We start from the raw sequence: 24,106 nt of genomic DNA, 5'->3' as shown, positions 1-24,106 counted from the left end.
CCAGGGCCACTGCTGCATGGCCGCCTAGAACCTTGGAGCCAAGGGCTGTGTGTGGCACGCTTGCTGGGGGAGGTCCCACCGGGGTGGGTGTGGGTGTGCACCGTGTGTGCAGGTCCTCACGGAGCGTCTGTTCAAGCGTGTAAACACGGTTGTCTTGCATGTGCGTGCATCCATGTGTGACCGTGCACGTGCCTGGGGCCTGGCAGACGCTCGAGGAGTCACCCGAGGCTGCACGAGGGGACCAGAGGCCACGCGTGGCTGAGCTCACAGACGGAGAGCTCACCACAGCATGCTCACCAGAGTAGGACGAAAGTACGTTCCAGGCCGAGGCCCACCGCTGACACTGCTGGGTTAGACCAGGAAAAGGGAAAGTTTCCACGCAGCTTTACTTCACATTCAGAGTGGGACTTACAGGCCCTCATGTGCCTCCCAGTGGGCTCTTGTTACGCTCGCCTCTCCTGAGCTGTAAACCCCGGACAATCATCTCCACGTCACCTGACGTCTGCAGAACATAAAAGGCAACTAACGCCGAGGACGGTCGGCTGCACAGATATCGCGTCTGCAGCTTCTGGGCACGCGCACACACATACCGCCACGTGAACGCTCCCACGGGTGTCCACACACCCACACGTGTCCCACACACACACACGCATGCATCCGTCTGGAAGACACAGAGGATGAACCCTCAGTCTGGGGTCTGGGAGGGTATTAAACGTAGGACCTTCTCGAGAACTTGGCAGCTCACAGGCTGCAACTAAATCCCATCTCAAAGTTACCTACAGAATCGGTTATTAAAGCAGATCCTCGCACCTGCCTAACCTGCAGAGAGCGCTTCCCCCTTCAGCCCACAAATGAGAACACGCACGCAGACCACAGGGGCTCCCAGGGCCGGTCATCCCTGCAGAAAGCTCTGGGTGTCCCTGGGAGCCCAGCCAGGTGTCTCCAGAGCCACCTGCCCCCTCCTGCGACGACACGCCAGGCCGTGCCGAGCTCACCTTGCATTTTCTCCAGTTTGCTCATGTACGAGTTAAAGAGGGAGTAGATGCGCTCGGTCTCTCGGTCCCCATCGATGTCCAGCTGGATGTTTGCTGGGAGGCCGCTGCCCGAACACAGCGAGATCAGAGCAGAAAGAACGATGGTGTCAATCATCTCCTCTTTTTAAAGATCATTAGATAACGGGGTGATCCTGAGAAGTGAACTTATCCCCGACGGGGCTGTGGCGCTCTTGTGTGGTCTGTGGACTAGCTCGCGAGCACGAGAAGTGCCCGTCCACAGGCTCGGAGGACCGGAGGCCTACAGACCTGCTGAGACAGCAGGCAAACGAGCCATGCTTGTTTTGCCAGGACAAGAAATGATCTGGACTAGGAGGAGCCCCCCTCCCGAGGCACAGGGGCCGTGTGCCCTGAAGGGTCGGTCTGCTGCCCCGGGGGGGACGGCCAGGTCCCTGCTCCTCCCCCAGCCTGCGTTGGCTCCAGCCCCTGCCCATGGCTGTAGCAGGGTCCCAGCCCCTAGACCCGGTGCTCAGCCTCTCCTGGGCCGGACCCACCTCTGTGAGCTTTGGGGGTATTCCTCCCACCCACAGCCACACCGGACAGCGGTCGTCACAGTTCTCACAGGTCACATGGGGCACCCTGAGGGCACCCAGGCCTCCTTCCAAAAGGGGCAGAGAGGAGCCTCTTGTGACCCTCAGGAAGCCCAGCTCACGGTGGGGCAGGGAGGTAAGGGAGATGGTGTGCAGACGATAGCTGCAGAAACCAAAGGGGGTGTGAGCAAGATGGTGGACTGCTTCCAGGCTCTTCTAGAAGAAACACGACAGCACCCTGCCCCTGGAGTCTTCCCTCCGCATGGAGCACCTTCCTTCACTGCCACCCACCCCCAAGGACCACTAGGACCCCTGGCAGAGACAGGAGGACCCACGAGGATGAGCCCCGGGCTCTCTTGCACGAAGGCTCCTTAACAATCGAGAGAACAGTCTGGGAGACTCGGCTGTGCACATGCAGCTTGCCAAGCCCCAATGCAACCCCTTGGCCAAACTCCCTGGTACAGTGCACAAGCCGGACAACTGTGCTTGGCCACATGGGGTGGATGTGAGACAGGGAAACTGAAGGGACCCCATGAAAAAAAAGGCCCATTGTTTCGTTTTTTTTCTTTGCTCCATTTCCAGCTTCTCCCCTTCTCCCCCTCTCTCTCCCCCTCTCTCCTTCTCCCCTCCATATACAAATATTCAATACACTCTGCTCTCGCTTCCTGCTGGCTGGGGTGTGATTTCTGTCCTCTTGGCTGGTCCTGTGGGACCCGCTCTCTGCCTGCATGGGCTGGAAGGGTCCTGGGGGCTGGAGAGGCACAGGCATACCCGGTGCAGGGGGAGCAGCCCGGGGCCGTGTCCGAGGAGGCCCTGCAGCATAGCCAGTGGCCGTTCAGGTAGGCAGACGGGTGGTAGACAGTGAGGCGCTTCTTGTTGCACTGGCTGACCTTGGTGAGGACGTCGATCCAGGCCTTGGCCTCCACACAGTTGTTGGCCTGGATGTACAGCGCTCGCTCGGGCTGGATGACCTGGAACATCTGAGGAGACAGTGAACAGGCTCAGAGAGGCTTCACAGCAAGACAGCGAGACTGGGGCTCGAGGTCCATCTGTATGGATGCGGACAGGCCCGGGGCTGCAGACGGGGTGGGGGGGGGGACCGGACAGGCCCAGGGGCTGCAGACGGGGTGGGGGGGACCGGACAGGCCCGGGGCTGCAGACGGGGTGGGGGGGGACCGGACAGGCCCAGGGGCTGCAGACGGGGTGGGGGGGGACCGGACAGGCCCAGGGGCTGCAGACAGGGTGGAGGGGGGGACCGGACAGGCCCAGGGGCTGCAGACAGGGTGGAGAGGGGGACCGGACAGGCCCAGGGGCTGCAGACAGGGTCGGGGGGCGGGGGGAACCGGACAGGCCCAGGGGCTGCAGACGGGGTGGGGGGGGAACCGGACAGGCCCGGGGGCTGCAGACGGGGTTGGGGGGGGGGAACCGGACAGGCCCCGGGGGCTGCAGACGGGGTGGGGGGGGGACCGGACAGGCCCAGGGGCTGCAGACAGGGTGGGGGGGACCGCACAGGCCCTGGGGGCTGCAGACAGGGTGGAGGGGGGGACCGGACAGGCCCAGGGGCTGCAGACGGGGTGGGGGGGGGACCGGACAGACCCTGGGGCTGCAGACAGGGTTCGGGGGGGGGGGGGGACCGGACAGGCCCCGGGGGCTGCAGACGGGGTGGGGGGGACCGGAAAGGCCCCGGGGGCTGCAGACGGGGTGGGAGGGGGACCCCGGGGGCTGCAGATGGGGTTGGGGGGGAACCAGAAAGGCCCCGGGGGCTGCAGACGGGATGGGGGGGGAACCGGAAAGGCCCCGGGGGCTGCAGACGGGGTGGGGGGGGACCCCCGGGGGCTGCAGATGGGGTGGGGGCGGGACTGGACAGGCCCGGAGGCTGCAGACGGGATGGGGGGGAACCAGAAAGGCCCCGGGGGCTGCAGAAGGGATGGGGGGGGAACTGGACAGGCCCCGGGGGCTGCAGACGGGGTGGAGGGGGGGACCGGACAGACCCCGGGGGCTGCGGCACGCACAAAGGGCTTTCAGCTGTCCTTGAATCTGACAGAGCCACAAGCCACAGCCTTCCCCTGGGGCTCAGGAGACTGAAGTGACTCAGCCGGTCACCCCTGGTCAGCCTGGCCAAGGCACTCTGCTTCCTCGGGTCTCCAGGGGCTCCATTTGAAAATAAAGGAGTGGCACTGTTTGTCTCCCTCCTGCAGTTCACTGCGCCCATGACAGAAATACAGCTGATTTCTCTGGGTCGCCTGTTTTTCCTAAGCTGGGGCAGGCTTCTGTGCAAGGTGCATCAGAGCCTAGCCTGCCCATGTTCCTGTCCTCACTCCACACCTACCTCAGGACCTTCGTATGTGCTGCTGTGTCCATCTGAAAAACTCCACCCGCCCCACCTGACCAGGAGGCTGCCCCTCCTCCTTCTAGGTCAGGGTGACTTCCTCTCAGGCTTCTCAGAGCCTCCACCGCCTTTCTTGTTATGCATTCAACCACCAGGCACTGCCCTGGGTTCTGGGGACACAGTGTGGCCCAAACAGAGTTTCCATCGTCATGAACTTCCAGCCAGCAAGGAGGATAAGGACAACCACAAAGCGTAAGGGCTGCATACCTTGGAGGAGAAGTCAGGCAAGAACTTTCTAAACAAATGACCCAGCTGACGTCAGAAAGATGACTAAGAGATAATGAAGCTGAGTGGGAGAAGCAAAAAATGGAGAGTCTTGGGCAGAAGGACCAGTTGGTGCAGAGGTCCCGGGGCAGTGGGGACGGGAGGCGCAGGGGTCCCGGGGCAGCGGGGAGGGCCGGGTGCTCCCAGGAGCAAGTCAGGCTGTACACAGAAGGTGGGGTAAGTGGGGGAGGTGGGCAGGCCTGGGCCCTGGAGGGCTCTCAGGCGGGACTTGTAAGAGGGCCAGGAATCAGAATGTCAAAGATGGTAGTGGGCTTTTCCAAGGGGAGAGGGTGTGCACGGAGAGAGGGAACAGGAGTTGTGGATCTGGGGAGAGAAGCTGTATGTCCGAGTTCCTGAGCAAATAGCTGGGCCTTCCTCACAGAGACCCGAGCCCCGGCCCAACTTGCACACATGCACTGTTGCACGGGCCTCAGACTGCGCGAACCTGCGTATGACTGCGATCCCCAATGGAGTGAACCCCTAGACAGAGTTTTGTCTTGACTGTCCTCACAAACTGGCCCCTCTAACAGGACTCGGCGCGACGCGGGCTCTCTCCCAAATGGACTTAGCCCCAAACGTAACTGGCTCTGACAGAAGGCAGCAAGAGAAAACTGGCTGATATGCTAAGATCAGGTGATTCTAACCCTAAATGAAGGGCCAGATGGAATGAAAATGCCGTTTGTAGGGTGTTTTCCACACCTGCGCCCTGCTGAACGTCTGGGAGTGCCACGGGCTGAGGACACGGTGCTCCCAGGCACGCTCCTGCAGAGGCTGCATCACGGGCCTGGGAACGGACCCCATGCTACTGGGTGCCGACACAGAGGAGACGGGCATTCCTCCTGGAGCAGGTGCAATGGCCTTAACGCCCCTCGGGCCCAGGGAAAACACCACCATCTGCCTCGGGGCCACCTGCTTGCCCAAGAACCACCTCCAAGGGTCCGGGTGAAAGGACAGTGCAGGGTGAGTGGGAACTGCTGTCTGTGGGCTGGGCCGTCCCACCATGGGATGGCCTTCCCCACCCTCCCAGCCAGCGCCACCCACGAGGGCTGTGGAGTCCATCTCAGACCCAGACAGAGACGTGAGCTCATCAGTCCTCCTCCTCAGCAACCCCGGGCCAACATCAGCCCCATCACAGCCGAAACAGACCCACTGTGTCCCCCACACACCCAGTGTGGCCTCAGGCACCTACTGAATACTAGACCACTGAGCTGTGCCAATGAGCAAGACAGGCAGACACGGCAGACGAAGACAGGTCAGAGCCCTTGTCAGCTCCTGGGAGGCAGACCCTGACTTGGGGACCTTCCTATAAACCCTGAACGCAGCGTCTGTAGGAGAGCCTGCGGGGTGAGACGGTGTGCATCTTCTCAGGGCCAACGGTTACTGTGGATGGCTCCTGGCGTCTGAAGAGGTTCTCAAGCAATGCAGAGCTGCCACAACATCCAATTTCCCTGAAGCCCATGCTGCTGGCGGGCACGGGCGGCTGAGAACGCTCAGGAAGACACGAACAGTGAAGCAAGTGACCGGGACACAGGGAAAGGAGGGCTGGGGCCACTGGGGATGGACCACGCATGCAGGCTGTCAGGATAGAAGCTCGGGTCTGAGTTCCCACCCCCACACGAGTGGCGTGGGCTCCTGCAAGCTCCTTCCACCTCTGTGAGCCTCTCTGTTCCTCTGGGGACTGGGCCGGAGTTGTAACTCCCCCTCAGGATGTTTACGGGGAGGAAGCTATCCCAGGACACGGTGCCAACCCCAGAGCTGGTGCTCAAACAGCTGCCCGTGACCTCAGAGAACAAGGACTCCAGGGTCTGGAAGGTGTCCCTGCTGAGCGCACGGACAGCGCCAGCTAAGCCAGCTCTTTCCGCGGACAGCCACTTTCTGAATCTTAAAGAGAACAAACTTTAAAATCGTCAACACCTTGAGAACATCTCTCTCTCATCTTAAGGAGTCGGGACTTTTTAAGCAAAGGGTTCCAAGTTACCACCCTTGGTTAGGACCGCTGCGGGACCTCCCCTGAAGAATGCGATACCACATTGACACGTTGTGAGGGCAGTGAATCAACACTGGCAGAGGCCCGGGCAGTGTGCTTCACGCAGTTTGCTGGCATCGACCCCGGACTCCAGAGTACGGCTGTCATCTGCAGGCGAGGGCACGGAGGCTGGACGGCGCGCCCCCCGCGTGCCGAGGTCGGGGGGTACTCCCACAGGAGGGGCAGTCCCGCCATCAGCATCATCGGGGAGAACTGGCCAATGGGCCGTCTTTCTGTCCACACCAGCCCTCAGCCAGAAGTGTGGACAGGAGGAAGAGCTGCAGAGAAATGCCCCAAGCCAGGGCTGCTGGCTGAGACTGGGTCTGGATCAAGAGAGAAGCAGCACTCTCTCCCTAGGGAAGCTGACAGGGCAGAGGCCACGCTGCCTGTCAAACCCGCTAGGTCAGGGTTTCTGTAAAGCTGAAGAGGGGGAATGATTTGTAGCCTTTTACGTTTGAATAATTATTTGTTATTTACCTCTCACCTTGCTCTAAAAGAGACTGCAAATGACTTAGATAAAATATATCTAAAGAAACAAGAATTTAGAAAATTAGGAACAGAGAACCAGAAATGGGACCAGATGGAGAAAAGAATGAGACAGCAGAATGCAGACATAGGGTCCATGCTGAGGGCTGTGGGGGTACGGGGGGCCGTCGGTACCCTCAGGCACCTCACCACCTGAGCTCAGCAGGGACGGTGTCCCCAGGGACGCTGGACGCCACCCAGGCCAGCGAGGCTGCAGGGACCCTTCCTACACAGACCCCGAGCCTCCCGAGAACAAGGCCTCCAGGTGGCCAGTGTGAGCGCACGCTCCCCCAGAGCCTGGAGACCGCACAGGAGGTGACAAGAGTTGACCCAGCAGCCACGGCGGCCACGGCAGTGGGCAGGGGCACTTCCTCCCCTACTGAGCTTCAAGGCGTGTGGTGACAAGAAAACCTTCCTGGCCACACGGATGGTCCCCACGAGGTCTGTGTTCATCAGGCGGTAAGCAGACCTGACGTGCAGGCCCTCCCGCAGGACCTTCTGTGGGAACACACAGGAAGTCTGTCCCTCCACAGCCTCCTCTAAAAATCACAGCTGATGACGACACCGGCGGCTCCCTCGGAAACCCCGCCCGTGCTCGGCTGCGAGCGTGCCCACGGGCTGTGCCGGTGGCCGGAGTGATGATGCAGTCAGAAACTCCGCCACGTCCCGTGGCCACACTGGGCAGCGAGAGGCCCCAGCCCTGAATAAACGCGGCCCTGACAGACAAGTGAAGAACCTCCGTGGGGCGGAGCTCTCCATGGCAGAAAGCCAAGAGAAAGTAGTGAAGGGACGAGGGAGGCAGAGAGCCACTGGGGACGGACGAGAGCCTACGGAGGAGCCCGAGGTGGACACAGCTCAGTGTGTCTCCCACGGTCACCGTGAGCCGTCCTGACAAGACGCGCCTGGGGGACGCACTCACCTCCATGGGATTCCTGGCAAAATGGGCACCTGAACCTCCCACCCGAATTGAGGGACGCCCACAAAATCTGGCCTGTGTGCTTCAAAAACACCAAGGCTGCAAACACAGGGAAAGGCCGAGGAACGTTCCAGATGAGGAACGCGGCAGAGAAGGTACCGTGTGGCGCTCGGCCGGGGACACACAACAGCTGCAAAGACCGCTGTCAGCACAGCCGGTGGGGTCTCAGCACGGACGGTTATCAGCAGCAAAGCCGCACCAGCGCTGGGGGTCCCGCCTTCGGCCGCCGTCCGGGCTCCGTACCAGAACGTCCTTGTTTTCAGGGAACACACTCAAGTATTTATGTGGTTCAGAAAAGCACGTGCGTGGAGAGAGACGAAGAGGTCAAATGAAGGAACACGTTCAGCAAATGGGACACAGGCAGACAGCCCGCAACTCTGGGCGAGGGAGCACGGGGGTCCTGTCCTGTGCTTGCAACTTCCCTGCACGTTCACAACCAGACCAAAATCAAGTTTCAGAGAAACCCCACAGGGCCCCCAGAGCTGGGCCCCCGGTCCCTGGAGCTGCCAGAACGCACCTTCTGGCAGATTCTCCGCCTCCAGCCGGCTCGCGAGCACCCAGGTGACGGGCTCGGCGGAGGAGCCGGGGTGGCGGGGCGCTGCTGGCGGCCCGAGAGCAGAAGAAGGAGAAGCCCCCGAAACACTCACGTTCTTCATCTTGAAGGACTCCTCCTCCAGTCCCTCCACGGCCAGAATGTTCTCGATGGGAATGCTGCACAGAGGCTGGTCTCCTGCCGCAGGGAGGGGTCTGTGAGGGGCGGGCAAGAGGCTCCCTGCCTGAGCGGGGGATGGGTGAGCCACACACAGGCCACTGGCAGGGGATGCCGGGGAGCAGCCAGGCCTCACGCCGCGCTCCCAGCAGGACCTGGTACTGGCTCCCGGTGACCCTGACGCCTCCAGCCCCATGCCGTCTCGAGGCCCTGTCCCCACAGTTTACCTCCCTGCACGACATCACCGAGATCTAAGCCATCTCAGATCTGGGAGGACACGGCCAACACAGGACCCCGACTCCCACGCCTGGAGCCCAGGGGCACAGGCCCACCTGCTCCCCACCCCACCCAGGCTGGCCGAAGGATGTCTCCCACACGCTCCTGTGGTGAAACTGCTCGCTCCACGGGACGCTTACTCTACGCTCTTCGCTTCACTCCAGAAAAGCAGGCGGTGACCCCATCAGGGCCCCAATCAAGGCTCTGGCCCCTCAGAATAAAGTGTGTGAATCAAGTAAAAAGCCAATTTTCCTTGTTACCTTTGCTTTTCTGGTAGGTAAACTCATGGTTGGTCAGGCGGAACCATCTTTTCTTAAAATTCTTCATCCCAAAACGTTTCCGTCCTTGTGCCCTCTTAATCATGAACCTGTTGTGAACAGGATATGTTCGTGGGTGAATGTCGGGGCTCGGGGCGTATCCAGCACCTTCCCCACACCACAGCCCAAAGTCCCATCTGTCCTGCCCAATATGGCCCACACGTTTTCAACATCTTATTTCATTTCCAAGTGATAGGGTTAAAAACCAAAAGGCAAAGGTCTCTACTTTTGAAAAGTTTAGCCCCTGTGCTGGGGTAGCTTTAAGTCACAAGTTGGCAACGACACTGGGTTCATCAGACCTCCGACAAAGCAGCCACCCCCTCCCCATCTCCCACCCTGGGAATACCAACAGGAGACGCCCGTAAGAATGGGGGCAGGCCCGCGGAGCCGTGGCAGGTGTGCTCCAGAAAACAAAGAGGGATTGGAGCAGGAGACGTTTCAGGGGTGGGGCACTGACAGAAGGAAGGAAGGTCTTGAACTCAGGCATGAGCGAGCCAACCAAGGGGTAGTTCAGCCTCCCCTTCCCCTCTCTCCCACGGACAGGTGTTTCTCCACTCACACAACCCGCAGGCCAGAGGCACAGGGCAAGGAAAGACAACACCACCATGTCTCAGACATGCCCTGTGTGCAGTCTTGTTGGATCTGAGACATGGACGAAGGCCATGCTTGTCCCAGGCCTGGACAGCCCCTAAAGGGTCTGGCTGCCTGTGAGTTGGGAGGCCAGCAGCCTGTGGGCAGAGACGTCCCAGTCCATGGCAGGGACGGCCAGGAGCACACCCCTGCATCTCTCCCACTGGCCGAGAAGCAGACTCAGGCCTTACCCTTCCTTAAGCAGGATGGGCTGCTCTATGCTCTTGGGGTCTCTTCTCCCGGAAGATGAGATCAGATCTAAAAACTAAAGTGGGAAAGACAGCAGACGGTTAAGGGGGAAATGGCACACTCGATTGTTCTTTCTCACGCAGAAACAGCAGAATGCTGTGTCTCTTTGTGACGCCAGAGGAGAGAGGAACCTGGGGAGTGTGGGTCCTTCTGTGAGAGCCAGGGGGTCCTGAGCGTGTCTCTACTGCAGCCGGGAAGCTTCCAGCCCGGACCCCAGCCTCCCCCCAGCCCCCCCCACCCCCGGAAGGTCTCCCTACACCCTCGGCTGCTGCTTCTCCTGGCTAGTAGGGTTCCGGTGACACCTGGAGGCCCACTTGCATGTCAACAGGTGACCCAAGAGTGCCTCTCTCCTGGAGTGAGAAGCAGCACGGCTCTCCTCCCAGGACACCCGCCCTCCTAACTCGACTTCCACGACCTGTCTGGATTCCCTCCATCAACCGACGTGCGCCCCCAGCTCCTCTCCCTTCCTCCCCTTCTGGGTCCTGGTTTTACGATTTCTGAGAGGTAAGTATGTCAACTGTTTCTAAACACAAGAGAAAAAAATAAAGCTTAAGGATCCAGAAAAGATCCTCTCCATGTCCCGTGTCCCTGACTCCGGGTCTGGGCTGCCCCGCTCTGTGACTCGGGCGTTTGTGGGGGCCCCAGGAGTAGATGGCCAGCAAGGACAAGGCAAGAGATCTGCAGAATAAACAGGCAGTACTCTACAGAGGGACAGCATGCCACCACTTCAGGAGAAGAGCTCCGTTGTGTCAGTTCTGAACAGGAGGGGGTGGAAGGGGCTCACAGCGCGCCGGGGTGCAGAGATCCCGGGACCGTGGACGGTGGTCACGGGCTGCGAAGGGAATGACGCTCTGAACTGTTTACAACGGTTAACGATCAGTTCTACGTTCTGTGAATTTTAACTCAATTTTCTAAAACAACAGTGGTTTCTTCGGAACAGCACGGGACACGGGGGCCGTCTGACCATTTTATTGATGTCCATACTCACGTTTTTTACTGCATCAGCGTATTTCTGCTCATTGAAGAATTCATAAAATGCAGCCATGTAGGATTCCTTGAAGCTGGCCTAAAATGAAACAGGCCCTTTAACGAGAGTACAGGTCTCCCGGCTCACGGCCCCAGACGAACCATCTACAAGACTGCACGCATCGTGACCAGCCTCAGTGACGGTCACTGAGCAAGACGGAGATGCCAGGTGTAACTGCTGCCCCTGGGGTCCGCCCAGGCGCTGGGTTCCAGGCACCCTGATGAGGCGCTGCTTCTGTGACCTGGGGGGCTGGCGAGGGGCCCCCGGGGTGTGGACGTCAGAGCACAGCTCAGGAATGCACGGAGGGTTCAGAACGACCCTCCTGATGGCCTGCCTCGAGCGAGCACCGTCTTCAGGCTTAGGCCACTGGACTGTTTCTGGACGTGGGATGAGGGGGTTTGTGCAGACCTTGCATCCAGCCCGGACTCGCTCATCCGAGCCTGCAGCCGACAGAAACCGGCGTCGGTGGACAGAAGAGCGACCAGCTTGCTGCCGGCTGCCACATAGCCTTTACTTCACTGCGATCCACAGACAGCCAAGCGTTTCCCCCACGGGGGCTGCTTGTCGCCAGCAACTGGACCCACAGAGAACGGAATGGGCAGGGCTGGGCTGGGGGCTTCTGCAGGTCCAGGCGGAAGGGGAGGCCTCACTCCGCCAGATCGGCCCCAACCCTGTGCAGCCAGCCGTGGCCTTCCATCCCAGGGAACGTGCCCAGCTGTCCCCACGTCACCACCGCTACACGTAGTGCCCAATGTCCTCAAACCTGTGTGTCATGACCCGCGTCCTAGGGGCCGTGGGGCCTGGGGCAGACCCTCGGGGCCTGGGAAGGACGCGGCGTGCCGCAGGCTGCCCCTGGAGGAACACACGGTCCATCCCAGGCAGGAAGTCTGCCTCAGGCATGGACGTCCTCAGATGCTCACATCTGGGCCCCCGCGGTCTCTGAACCCCCCATGGGAGTGGATGCGTGAGCGGACCCTTTAGGAGCTGGTAACGCACCCCATGCTACTGTGATTGCCCCCTGCCAAAGGTCGGTCTGACGGGATTTCAAACCCACTCGTTTATGACACAGATGAAGTTGTAAAATGCTGATGCTTGACTGCAACACAGCGAGCCGTGAGGGGAGCACGCACGCCCCCCATGTTGCTGAGGAGCCCTCTGGCCGAGGGCCCTGCCCTGCTGGGCACGTGTCGGCCCAAACACAGGAGAGGCTCTGGTCTGGCCGGGCGACTGCTGGGCCTTGGGGGGGGGGCGGGACAACTCCACGGTGCCCCAGGTCACCCTCTTGCCTGTCAAGACCTCGGCGCTCCCTAGCGACAGTTGCTCTAGCAACGGGGACTTTTACTTTTGGCGGGGGCCCATGGCATCACTAACCCTTCTCTCCAGGGAAGACGCAGGATTTGGACTTTACTCCTCCCCGCTCCCCTTGCCTGGAACACAGTGGGATGAGTCTCCCGCTGGTTGGGGGGATGCTATTTCTTTACTGCTTATTAAGGGACATTCTCCTGCATGCTACCGGCTTGTGAGGTATTACCGTAAATCATCACCCCACAGTGAACCTGTGTTGAGTACGGGATTCACAAAGACAAACTCAGTCTCTGAGGAGAATTTGCCCCCAAACCAAACAGTCTCACAAAGCAAAGTTTCATAGCTCAGCAGGCAAAGAGGAGCTTGCAAGCTGCTAGAACATTCTCTCTACTAAGAGGTAGGTGGGGTTGCCATGTGGGTTTTATTGTTCCTCATCCTTATCACTGTGTTGAACCCACACTCTCTTGTGTGTTAAAAAGAGATGATTAAAATAAATGACTTACAGACTTTGACTTGGACAAGCTGCCAAGAGTCTGAATAGTCTTGGAGATAAGTGTCAGCGTCCTAGACGTCTGTGGGTCCTATCAGATGGGAAGAAAAATGCAAGTTTTGTTTCAGTTTTATGGAAATGTTGTGACTGAACCCAGAATTACACGGCCGACAAACGGGTGACATCACCTAAAAACCACCCCAGCACCGGTGTGCTGCCTGCAGGTGAACGTGGGACGGGGAGACGTCCCTCTAGGCTCCTCTGTTGCGCGAGCTCTGGGAGCTGCTCAACACGCACGCTCTCGGGCCTGGACCCCAGGGCTTCCCCAGGGCACCAGGGGGCCCGCAGGGCAGGGTGAGGAGAGTAGCTGCAAACAAGCCCCCGGCCCGACACGCACGAGGGGCATCTTCAAATGAGCAGCTTCCCTGCCCAGTTCTGAGTCCCCCAGCAGCCCTACCCGGGTGTCCTGCTTGCCCTTCACACGGCCTGGAGGTTTAATCTAAAACCAGGAAGATGGGAATGGGCCCCTTGAATCCCTGGACTTCCTGCCAAGCTCAGTCTCTGCTGGTGCGTCCCTCAGAGCCTGGCCCCGAGGGGCTCAGTAAGCATTTGTTGATTGAATATGTGGCTGAATGTACACAAGATCTTAAGGGTTCCATTTTTCCTAAGGTGGGGAGTGGGAAATCCTGGTCACAGCGCCCACCTGTGTTTAACAGACACAGCAAAGGTGCTAACCCTCCTTGTGGGTAAAGGGTTTCACCGCCCGGCCTCCCTCCCTCCTCCAGCAAGGTCGCCGCGCACGCGCCTGCAGGCCCGGGAAGGGGGTCTTCCAGTTCATGGGGTCACTTACTGTGTGGTGAGGCGTGAGCTGGAAGAGGTTGGGGGACAGGATGGCAGGAGCGAAAAACCTCAGGAAAATGAAGCTGCTCACAGCCGTGTACCTCACGTCCAGGTCATCTGTGGCCAGGACAGAGAGCCGGTCAACGGCCTTCCGGTGAGAGCGGGGAGCCGGGGGCCTGCCCTCAGTGCGCCGCCCCTGCTCGCGCTCCCCTTCGCCACCACCGACAGTTCAGCCCCTTCTGGGAGGGGGGCTGTAACAGACAGGACCTGGCTCGCCAGCTGGGCTGGGAGACTAACCCAAAGAGCGTCTGAGGGCTGGGTGCACTCGTGAACGGCCCCTCCCAGACACCAGGTGCTCTTCGGTGCTGGAAGGAGCCCATGTGCTCTGAAAGCAGGAGGTCCTGTCCACTGCCAGACAAGCTGAGAGGGGCCCCCGTGGGTGGGTGGGACGGGCCTCCTGTCAGGGCCCCAGGGACTGCTCTGGGGGCTCAAAGGTTCCCGGAGGCAGCAGGACACATCTGGGCTGACACACGGGCTCCTCGGGGAAGGATGGGGCAGGGCCGTGGATGGGGCTTGCTGGACAGCGCAGGGAGCCAGACAGCGCGGGGAGCCAGGCACCGCACTGCCCCTCCTCAGCCTGCATCCTGGTCCTCAGTTAACCTGACACCTGCCGCCGGGGGCAGGACACCTTTGTTTTGCCCGTGGGCAGATCTGCCACTGGCACAACTGAAAAGATGATTCATCCCCGGGATCCCTAAGTCCACAAAGAGCTCATCCTGTCTTTCTTGAAAATGCAGCAAGGCAGACTTGCATGACGTGGGCGCTGAGTATTGCCTCAACTTTCCCGTCAGAACCGCAAAGAACTGGAGAGCCCTGACTGGACTGGAGAGCCCCAAACTCACAGAAGTTAATGCTCCATCCCAAATACACCACTGTGACAAAACTCGGCCACCTGGCCTTCCCACCTGGGCCTGGGCTCACCGGGGGCAGCTGCCGGCAGGACCCAGAGCCCTGCCGGGCAGGAGAGGCATGCCGTGTGGGCACGGGCATGGACCCAGTGGCGATAGCCAGAACCACGTCTGCACGGACTTGGAAACGTCCCTTCTCTGCTTTGAGGCGCCTGGCAGTGGGGACAGGGACCACCCAGCCAGGGGCCATGGACGTTTTCTGCAGCAAAGACTCACCCTGGAAGCGTTTGGCAGCCGCCTCGCGAAGAGAGAAGAAGATGTCACACATGACGGTGGGGCAGCTCACTCCCGACTTGGTGATGACGGTGAAGATACGGTCCACATACTGCCGTAGGTTCTCCTGCAACGGGGTGTGGGTGGGTCACCCCACCGCCCGCTTGGATCGCTCTCTCCCCAGGTCGCCCTGCCGGCCACCGGAGCAGTCCGACCACACCGGGGACGGAGCAGCTGTGGACAGCCATGGCAGCCGCAGAGGCACTTCCCTTGACGTGCAGAGGGACCTCTTCAGTGGCAGCAGAGGTCACCAGGGCAAACCCCTGGAGCTCTCCACCACGCTGACCTCATTAACGGGTGCAGGGATGAAATTCCTGGAATGTACCTCCCTGACAGTGAGAACCTGTCTCTTTTCTTCAAAGGTGTGAAAAAGGCTTAACATGAATAAATCCTATGAAAGATTAAAACATGACGGTGACCTGTCCAATCAGGGAGTTTGGCTGTTTTAAAAAACCACCGTACTCCGGGAGGACACAGTGGACGCGGCCTGGGTTTGGGACCCATGTCTGTTGCAGCAGGAGGACAGACCAGGCTGGGAAGAAGCCAGGCCATGATCCAGTCCGGGGTGGGGAGGCTCCCGGTCTCCCCAGGAGAAGGGAAGACACAGGAGCTGAGCGTGCCAGGCCAGGAGTGGCACAAGTCTGCAGAAACGGGTCGAGAGCCGAGTGGTGGTGCCACTTCCCAGCAGCGGAAAGGGCTGGTCTTCCCACCGCAGGCTCCGGTGGACACTGCAGAGCACGTCCCAGTAGGATCCCCACCCCAAATCCTAGAGAGACGCAGAACACCCAAGGTAGCCATGTGCCCAAATCCTGCAGATGGGCGACTGGCTCCGGACAAATCAGAATTCCTTACCATGTTGTTTTCCAGGTTCTCCCCATCTTTTAGCTTCACGGGGTCGATTTCACAGGATTTGTGGCTCTGGCATATCTGAAAGTGCGTTTAAGACAAGGAGTGAGGGACACAAACTCCAGGATCACAGGCAGGTGGAGGTCGGGGCATCGGGCTCTGGAGGGACGTCAGGAACCACGGCCATCCCCTGTGTGGCCACAGACACAGCCTCGGTCGGTGAGGAACGGGACTTTCTTGAAGACTGCTCCCGGTCCGTGCACGTGGGATCGGGTTTCATAAAGTTTAACAATGTGGTTACTTCCAAGTGCTGGCAGGTCTCTGCGTACTGACCAAACCAGAACGCAAGTTTAAACTTGCTCATGTTCCCACATTTGACGAAGTTGTTCTGGGGGAAATGCTACATGCTCAGGGGTCCCATTAGAGGTCAGGCAAGGAACTCAGAGCCATTGGGGGAGGAAGCGCGTGGTGCGTTCGGCTGTGCCTGCCGGCGCGTGGGCCGAAACAGAAGGGCCGCGCGTGCTCTAGAGAGAACGGCGCCTCACTGACTCAGGGGGACCCACGTCTGAAAGAAAGGGGTGTTCTCCGAAGAGCCAGTTTTCCTCTGCGTGTCCTCTGTCTTTAGCAGAATGAAGCATTTTCTAAAATAAGCATTTTTCAGTTTGAGCAAAGGAGGAAGATTCTGGAACACATGGAAGGTCCCTGTGGTGAGGCCGGGAAGGAGGTGGCACGGCACCCTGCAGTCAGGGCCCCCCCGGGGGCCGCACGCCCTGCACAGCTGCCTGCCACCCACGGCAGTGTCGTGCACTGCCGCACCGGGCCTGCAGGGGGCCCGGTGCGCCGTCTCCTGGGGGGCCGCAGGGCGGGGCCCCACACACCTCCTCTATGGTGGGCTTCAGGGTCACGTGCAGATAGTGCATCCCGGCCAGCTTCATCGTCTCGTCAATGCACTTGGATGTCAATGAGTTTCCTCGAAAAATGGTGTTGGGGTCCCTGTAAAACAGTGTGCGAGGCGATTCCGTCTCAGACAGCCAAGTGTCGACGGAAGCAGAGCCCCCGCTTGAGCAGACGCCCCCTGGACGCAGATACGCTCCCCTGCGCAGTCTGCTTCCAGATGTTCCAGGAGGACAACGAGACCAAGCCGGGTGCTCCCCGACTGGGCATCCTGAACCCCCAGCCCTACTGTGCACAGCTGTCCGGACACTTCAGCAGAACGCCCACACACCCACGGCCCTGCCCCTTTGTGAGGCCTGGCTCTGCGCCAAGTTAATGCTTCTAAGGACCAAACCCGAGGTCAGCACCGGAAGTCCAGCAGGGAAGCAAACGTAACAGGATGGGCTTCCTGCCTTCTCTCAACTAGGGTGCGTTCTGGACCTTTCGGAACCAAGAGCTCCAGGGTCAGACTCTTCTTAGCACAACCCACCCCCACAAAGTGGGCACAGGTCCTGGGGCAGCATCTGCTGTGGGCCTAATACTGAAGCTGCCACCCTCAGACCACAAGAACTGGGCCCGCCCCCAAGGCAACCCCTTTCTTGCACTCACCCCTCGGGATTTCCGAGAGAAAAGGTGCATTTTTAAGAAACGGTGTGTCTCTGAAAGAAAAACTGAGCCCTGTCCCAGATCTGCACTCCGATCGGTGCCGAGGGAGACTTCTGCTACGCTGGGGTCCCCCAGACCTGCCCCAGCCCAGCCCCTCACCGCTGGGCGGTCACTAACACAGGCTGCAGCCCCTGGGGAGGTGGGGTCGTGGGCAGAGGCTGGGGCTCACTCACTGGGTCCTCTGGACCTCGGCGTTGGCAATGGCGCTGATGAAGGGCACCACCCTGCCGTAATGCAGGAAGAACCGCACGAGCGGGACGGCTGCCTCCTGCTTCTCCCTGCAGACCTCACCCAGGACGTGCGCCGCGGATGCCGACACTGGCTGTGGGAAGGGAGGCACCATGGAACCCCAGTGTGAGCCCCCCAAGTCTGGGGTGGGCTGCAGACCCCCACTTCCCACCTGGCATGGTCAGTGGGTTGGTGGTGCCAGGTCACCACACCGGGGGCCCAGACTCCCACCCTGTCCTGTGGTGCCTCTCCCACCAAGGTAAGCAACAAACCATCTATTTCCTGAAACCCCCATCAAACCCTCCAATTTGCACACGTTCTGCAGGTACATTCTCGGAGGGCCCTCCCACCCAACTCCAAATCTAGCACTGGGGACGGGGACCTCAGGGTCACAGTCAAACAAGTCAGAAACTGAGGGCCTTGCTGGGTTGCCACAGGGCTCTAACTGAAGCTGGGGTGTGGAGGGTGGGGTGGGGGCTCTCACTCTCCCAGCAAAGGGAGATGTAGATATTTCTGGGCACAGAGTGGGCTTGGGGGACGATATGCAGGGGACAGTCACCCACGAGGAGCTGGCAGCCCAGATGCAGGGCCAGAGGTGGGCAGGCTCGGTGCCTTGTAGGGGACGGAGGTGGGCAGGTGGGGTGGGGGGCGGGGCAGGGGGGGAGCCAGACCGAGGCAGGGGACTGGGGGTGGGGCCTGGAGGGCCAGGGACTAGAGCTGGGGTCAGGAGCCTGGAGGTGGGCGGGGGCGGAGGGGTGGAGCTGGGGGCTGGAGTCCGGTGGAGAGCCGGGCTCTGCGGGCTGGGGGCAGAGCTGGTCGTGGAGGTCTGGCTCGCTCGCAGGTGTTTGCAGGTGGCCGAGAGCGCGTCAGGTGCACTGCGCACACAGGTACCTCCACGTCCGCAGACCTCAACAGCAGGTCCCGCAGCGGGCTGTAGTAGTCGGAGGAGAAGACGTGGTCCTCGGTGTACACCACGTTCAGCCGCAGGGACCCCAAGTCCCCCGGCTTCAGGCTCTTGCTGCCGTTGTCTCGGGGCTGAAGGAAGTACCTGGGCACAGGACACATGGAAAGGACGGGGTAAGGCGGCAGCACCTTCCAGGGTCTGGTTCCCTCCAGCACGTGCCTGCAGCAGCTGGTCGCCCGTCATGGGCTGTGCCGGGGTCTGAGGCAGGCCCCCAGAGCAATTCCCTGCACCCCGGGGTGTTCCCCACCTGACCCCCGCTGCAGGGTGTGTGGATGGGGGGTGTTTCTCAGGGGAGACGCCCCTGCAGGGTCCCAGTGTCGGGGCATGGTCAGTCATTCCCTGCGGCACCCCCACAACACACAGGGTCCAGGTGCCAGAAGCCTTTTCAATGGGAGACCCCCTGCAGGATCTGTGCCCTGGGGCCCCCCCCACATTATGTTTCCACTAGGGCTGATTATACAGAGCCATAGACATAGAAGTTGAGGCGGGAAAGCAGGAAGGATGGAAGGAGTAAGAGGATGAGAAGGGGGAGATGAGAAAGTAGTTAAGGGAAACCCCGCAGTAAAATCACGTATCCGTGGAGAGGACTACCGGACAACGGCTCGCAGTAAGAGCAAAGCTGCGTTAATTCTGATAAATGTGTGGTGGAGCTCCCGGCAGCAAGAGGGATTGGTGACGTGTGCTGGTAGCCAGACAGACCAGAGTACGTGGCCACTCTCGGTGCTTTCTCACTGGACATTCTTAGGTCCCACCCCGTGTGGCCACGCAGGAACCCTGTGTGCTCGGAGCTGACGGGCCATGCAGCCTGAGATGGGATGCGGGCAGCTTGCTCTGGCTGAGGCACCTGGCCACCTGAGGTCCTGGGTGGACGTCCACTGGGCTGCCATGAGAATGTCCCATCTTGGTTACAGGGCTAGGAGTGCTCCCAGCAGGAACAGAACCCAGCTGGGGGCTATGCTGACAACGTCCTCACAGAATTAAAGACAAATTCCAGTGTCCCGGGGATAGTGAACTGACAGTAGGCCCAACACACAAAAACCCACCCCCATCGTGGATCTGTAGACGTGCAGGGCTCTGGTATGCGGCACAGGGCCTGTGACCACACCACGTCCCCATCTCGCGCCTGTTAAAGGAGATGCTTGTGTCTGTGCCATGCTACAAAGTGATTTACGAAATGATCCGGAAATAAAACAAAGGCGTGGGTAAGGCTGGAGGCAGAGCTCAAGGAGATTTGCCTGGAAAAACGCCTTTGCTTCCTTCCTCAGTGGTGACACCAGGGATGACGGGCCACGGGACAGGCCTGGTGTGGCAGGGCTCCCAGGAGTGCCAGCGGCCTGCGCTCCCTGCTCAGGCCCGATCTCAAAGCGGCGAGGCTCTCGTGGCCCTGCCCCATCTCTGTCAAGGCCCTCAGCCACCATTCTCGCCATCTCCCCTCCGCCCACCAAAATGGCAGCCATGCACCTCCTTGTGCTATTTCCCACCTGCAACCCCATCGCCTCGCCAGAGCGAACTGGGACCACGTGTGAAACCACCGCAGGTGGCTAGCGGGAGCCGACCTGTGCCTCCTCATTCTGGCTGCTCAGCAGCAGCTCCGTCCGTCCGCCCACCAGGAGGGCATGGCGCCAGGAGCACAGCCACCTTACCAGGCTTCGTAGGAGCTGGACTGGCGGAGCACATTCAGCGGAACCCTTAGCTCTCCCAGAAACTCATCTCCAAATTTCAAGTTGCTGGCATTCCAGAGGTCAACTCTGAAAAACAGCCAACGGGACACAGATCTCCGTGAGGGACGGCCTAGGGAGGGCAGGTGGACAGCCGGCTCCTCGGCTTCCCCAGGAGTGTCTGGGGCGGGATGGAGCCCCACGGATCAGTCTCGGTCAGGAGCAACACCGATGGAGGACGTCTGAAATGTGAGGTCAACGCCGGACATGCCTCTGGCATGAAGACGGGTGTTTACCCGGGCCTCAGGGGCAGGGAGAGGAGCTGGAGGCCCCGTGTCAGGGTGAGGGGACTTCTGTCTCCTCAACAGCATGGGAAGAGAGCGCACTTGGGTGGAACTCTCACTGTTCCCTCTGATTTGGGGCCGTGGCGACGGTGCGTGTGTGACAGATGGGAGCATGGACGGAGGAATGGCGCTCCCTGTGCTAACAAGCAAACATCCATGCACCACACAGTAAACACCTCGACCAGAGCTCACGCTACGAGCTGAAAGTCTAAGACCAGTGCTCACCACACTTGGCGGTCAGGGGAAAATTCTAGAAGACCACGTCAGCCCTCTGTGGCCCCTGAGGTCCAAGCAGGAGCTGCAGGCACCGTGGAAGGTACGGGTGTACTACGGGAACACGGGTGCGTCAGGGACACGGCGGGGGGAACAGTGGCCCCGTGGCACTTTTAGAATAAAGAGAGTGGAAACTTTAATTCACCAAGCAACACCTTAGCAATAGGACCAAAAGCTGCCAGGCTGTCTTCTCTTCTTTTTAATAAGAGCAATACTTAAAAGCATTTTTGGTTTGTCTGCTTAAAATACAACAGCTGGGACTTCGCTCTCGAATTTAGAGCCCAGTCTCGTATAAACACTTCTATTTCTGAGCAAGAAAGGGGAGTCGTGTGTCTGAGGGGCAGCTGGTGCACAGCCAAACCTCCAGCATGGCCTCTGACCGCCACTGGGACTTCCAGACACTCAACCGGGGGTCCCCTTGACGCTGGTTCTTTGAAATGGAAGATTTAAACTCGAAACACATAAGGCCTGTGTGTGTGGAGGCCGGCCTCCCTCAGTGCTTGAAGCCACAAGAGGAACAAAGAAAGGGCCCTAGGGTCCCACACTGGGGAAAGGGAAGGGCCTCGGCCCATGCCCCACACCCGCCCAGCTCTGTCCCCCGACAGAACACGTACAGTGTCCCAGTCAAGCCTCAGGTACCCCAGGAGCCCTTGAGCCCAGGAAACCAGACTGCAAAGCAGATCAGATCTGCAGGATTCCTCAGGGTCAGCCCCCGCCCAGGACGACGGGAGAGGATGCCCCCGCTTGGGGTCTGTCCCGGCCCCTTGTGCTGGGAGAGGCGCGGCTGGCGGGCGTGAGGCCCCCGCGAGGCTCCTGGGACTGACGTGGCTGGCCCTCCGGCGTGCTCTCCTACAGACCTGTGCACGCTGAGGGCTTTACCGCAAGGACCCCAAAGTAGCAGGACCAGGTGCTAGGGGCCAGGCCAATGGGTGGACGGAGCCTCACACACACTGAGCAGCATAAAGCCACTGACCTCCCTTCTCAGAAGGTACCGCGAAGTGAACTCTGACACCACCTCTGTCCCTTGCATAAGTAAGCGTCCTCTCAGCCAGCCCCTGAATCTCTGGCAAGTTCGCGGCTCTCACTTCAAAGCACCTCCCCATGCCCTAGTATTGAAATTACCAGAAAACTGCAAATCCCCTTCTTTCGCTTCCCTTATGTTTAGAAACAAAACAAAAACAAACAGAAGAGGTGAGTCCAGACTGAGCGGCTGAGCAGGAGCCTTGAAACCCTGGTTCTCACTCACCGGATTTCAAGTTTGTCCACGTCCTCCTCCTCGAAGTCAAAGTGGGACTTTCGGCTGTAGCTGCAGGGTCTGGTCACCTGGAGGTGCAGACAGGAGGAAGCCTGTGGGCGCCACACCCCTGGCTGCTGAGCACCCCACATGCTGGCCATCCCCGGGCCCAGGGAAAAGCTGGGAGCCCCCGGAGCAGAGGTGGGGTCCCAGCTTGCAGGCACGTCTGGAGCCCCTTCTCCAGGGGGATGGTGGGTAGGGCTCGGCCTCATCAACCTCCCAACACCGCTGCCTCCCCACTCCAAGCACCTGGCTCGGCTCCCTCCCTCCTCAGCCCCAAAGCTCCAGCTGCCTCCCCTCCCGCCCTCCTCCCTGCTTGCTCCTCTCAGCACCTCCGCCCTTACGGCATGTTGGCAGCCCGTGCTTCTACCGCGCAAGCAGGGCTCCCGCCCAGCCACCGCCCGGCTTGGCCCCAGCCTCATCCACCTTCAGCCGAGGCTTCTGAAGGCCCCTCAGAGCACCCACTAGCTCCCCTCGCCCAGCACACGGGAGTCTTTCTACAACCTGCACGCCCTGCCCCGTTCACCACTGGGCCTTTTCCTCACCCAGGCCCATGCTGGGAAGCCTGAAGGTGACTCTGAAATGCCACCTCCTCCAGGAAGTCCCCCAGAGCCTCCACCACCTAATGCAACTCACTGTCTGGCTTCTAGCATGGTGGGCCAGGGCTTCTGCGTGGTACCGAATGTGCCTACTGAGCAAAGGGAGATGGCTTTAATAGAACTTTAAATAACTTCTAGCCATTACCCTGGAGGAAATGGTTTGGAGACTACTTCCTGTTGAACTCCTGTAGGAGGCTGTCTGCTAGCCTGAAGCCAACCACTGGGACTCCAATGCCAAGGGCTTGGACTCAGGCTAAGTCAGAACTGCGGTGGTCGAGGCAGAAAGTGGTGCAGAGAACCTGACAAGGGGGTTTTAGGTGTCAAGCAGGGCTCAGCCCTTTGAGTCTAAGACCATAAACTTCAAACAGAAGCTTGTTCCAAGGTCCTGTGGTCTAAGGCTGTGAGAGAGGCAAGTGTCAGGTGGGCCCTAACCAGCAGCACTGAGGGCCCATGTCTGGACCTTCCCTGGGATCCTGCAGGACGTAGTTCTGTGTTCAGCTCTTTCTGGGGCTTGTGAAATTAATCTAGTGAGTTGCGACCCACGTTTTTACAGAGTGAAATATTACTATATGACATAGAAAGTGGGTGTCGCTGTCCAGGTAGTCCACGTGACGGTGAAAAGCCCGTGCTTGACAGTGTGCTGTATTCCACACAGGCTCGGGAAGTGCTGACCTCAGCTATTCCAGCAGCAGGGACAGGAAAGGCGGGTGCTGCTTGCAGTGCAGAATGCGTATTAAAACGGTTCTTTACTCTCTGCTCCCGATTCCCTCCCTGCCTCTGGACCCCGGCATGAATCCCCCTTGAGAGGAGGCTGACCATACCAGCTTCCCGCCTGACCTCACATTTCTTGGAAACCAGTGTCCGCACCCGGCTATGAACTAAGCATGTCCTTCTGGGCGGGAGATGATGCTATGCCCTCTGCACTCCGACACACACCCCCTCCCTCAGCTGCCCATGAACCCTGACTGCTGACCTCTGGCCTTCTAGAAACCCCAGTCAGAAGACGTCCAGGTTCTCTGCATGTGAGCTCCTTGGTTCATTTTCCAAAACTGCCCCTTCTCACACCAACCTCAGCCTACATCTAGACGCGCACTCCGCTTCAGCCTCACGATGCCCTTCCCAGACTCTGCTCAGGCGTCACCATTCTGGGAGCACTTGTGCTATTCCACCAGGCAGGACTGGTGCCTGCTGGCTTGCTGGTCCTCAAGGCCACTGACGTAGCAGTCACTTGGCCAAGTGCATAGTCCCGTCCTGCCACGCTTCTCTGCTTGGTGGCAAACTCAGGAAGACAGGACTAGAGCTTTATTCATCCTTGCAACCCAGACCTGGTGCACAGGAGGCCTTCGAGAAAACTTCACAGGTGGGAAGAACATCGGCCTGAACATACCACCTACGGGTCAGGTTTAAACCAAGCAGCTGCGTCTGCCCACTGTTCTGTTCGACGGTCTTCAGCCC

At 59.8% G+C, this 24,106-nt stretch overlaps 1 protein-coding gene across 3 annotated transcripts in view; it reads right to left on the bottom strand.

Annotated features, from left to right (window-relative positions):
- The window catches only part of RASA3 (RAS p21 protein activator 3), a 107,504-nt gene that overhangs the window by 5,401 nt on the left and 77,997 nt on the right, over nt 1-24,106 (bottom strand). For all 3 annotated transcript variants that reach the window (XM_026488713.4, XM_057306911.1, XM_044380191.3), the window contains 15 exons: nt 22,005-22,081; nt 20,127-20,231; nt 18,411-18,567; nt 17,465-17,613; nt 16,571-16,685; nt 15,699-15,773; nt 14,790-14,913; nt 13,616-13,722; nt 12,779-12,856; nt 10,932-11,009; nt 9,886-9,959; nt 9,008-9,114; nt 8,410-8,492; nt 2,354-2,562; nt 996-1,099 (listed from right to left, as the gene is read on the bottom strand). In XM_026488713.4, the coding sequence (XP_026344498.1) occupies nt 996-1,099; nt 2,354-2,562; nt 8,410-8,492; nt 9,008-9,114; nt 9,886-9,959; nt 10,932-11,009; nt 12,779-12,856; nt 13,616-13,722; nt 14,790-14,913; nt 15,699-15,773; nt 16,571-16,685; nt 17,465-17,613; nt 18,411-18,567; nt 20,127-20,231; nt 22,005-22,081 (1,642 nt within the window). The remainder of the gene's footprint in view (nt 1-995; nt 1,100-2,353; nt 2,563-8,409; nt 8,493-9,007; nt 9,115-9,885; nt 9,960-10,931; nt 11,010-12,778; nt 12,857-13,615; nt 13,723-14,789; nt 14,914-15,698; nt 15,774-16,570; nt 16,686-17,464; nt 17,614-18,410; nt 18,568-20,126; nt 20,232-22,004; nt 22,082-24,106) is intronic.

The sequence above is a fragment of the Ursus arctos genome, unplaced genomic scaffold (genome assembly GCF_023065955.2).
Source record: "Ursus arctos isolate Adak ecotype North America unplaced genomic scaffold, UrsArc2.0 scaffold_10, whole genome shotgun sequence".
Lineage (NCBI taxonomy): Eukaryota > Metazoa > Chordata > Mammalia > Carnivora > Ursidae > Ursus > Ursus arctos.
Note: the sequence above shows the minus strand (reverse complement) of the source record. Positions and strands in the feature narration are given on the sequence as shown.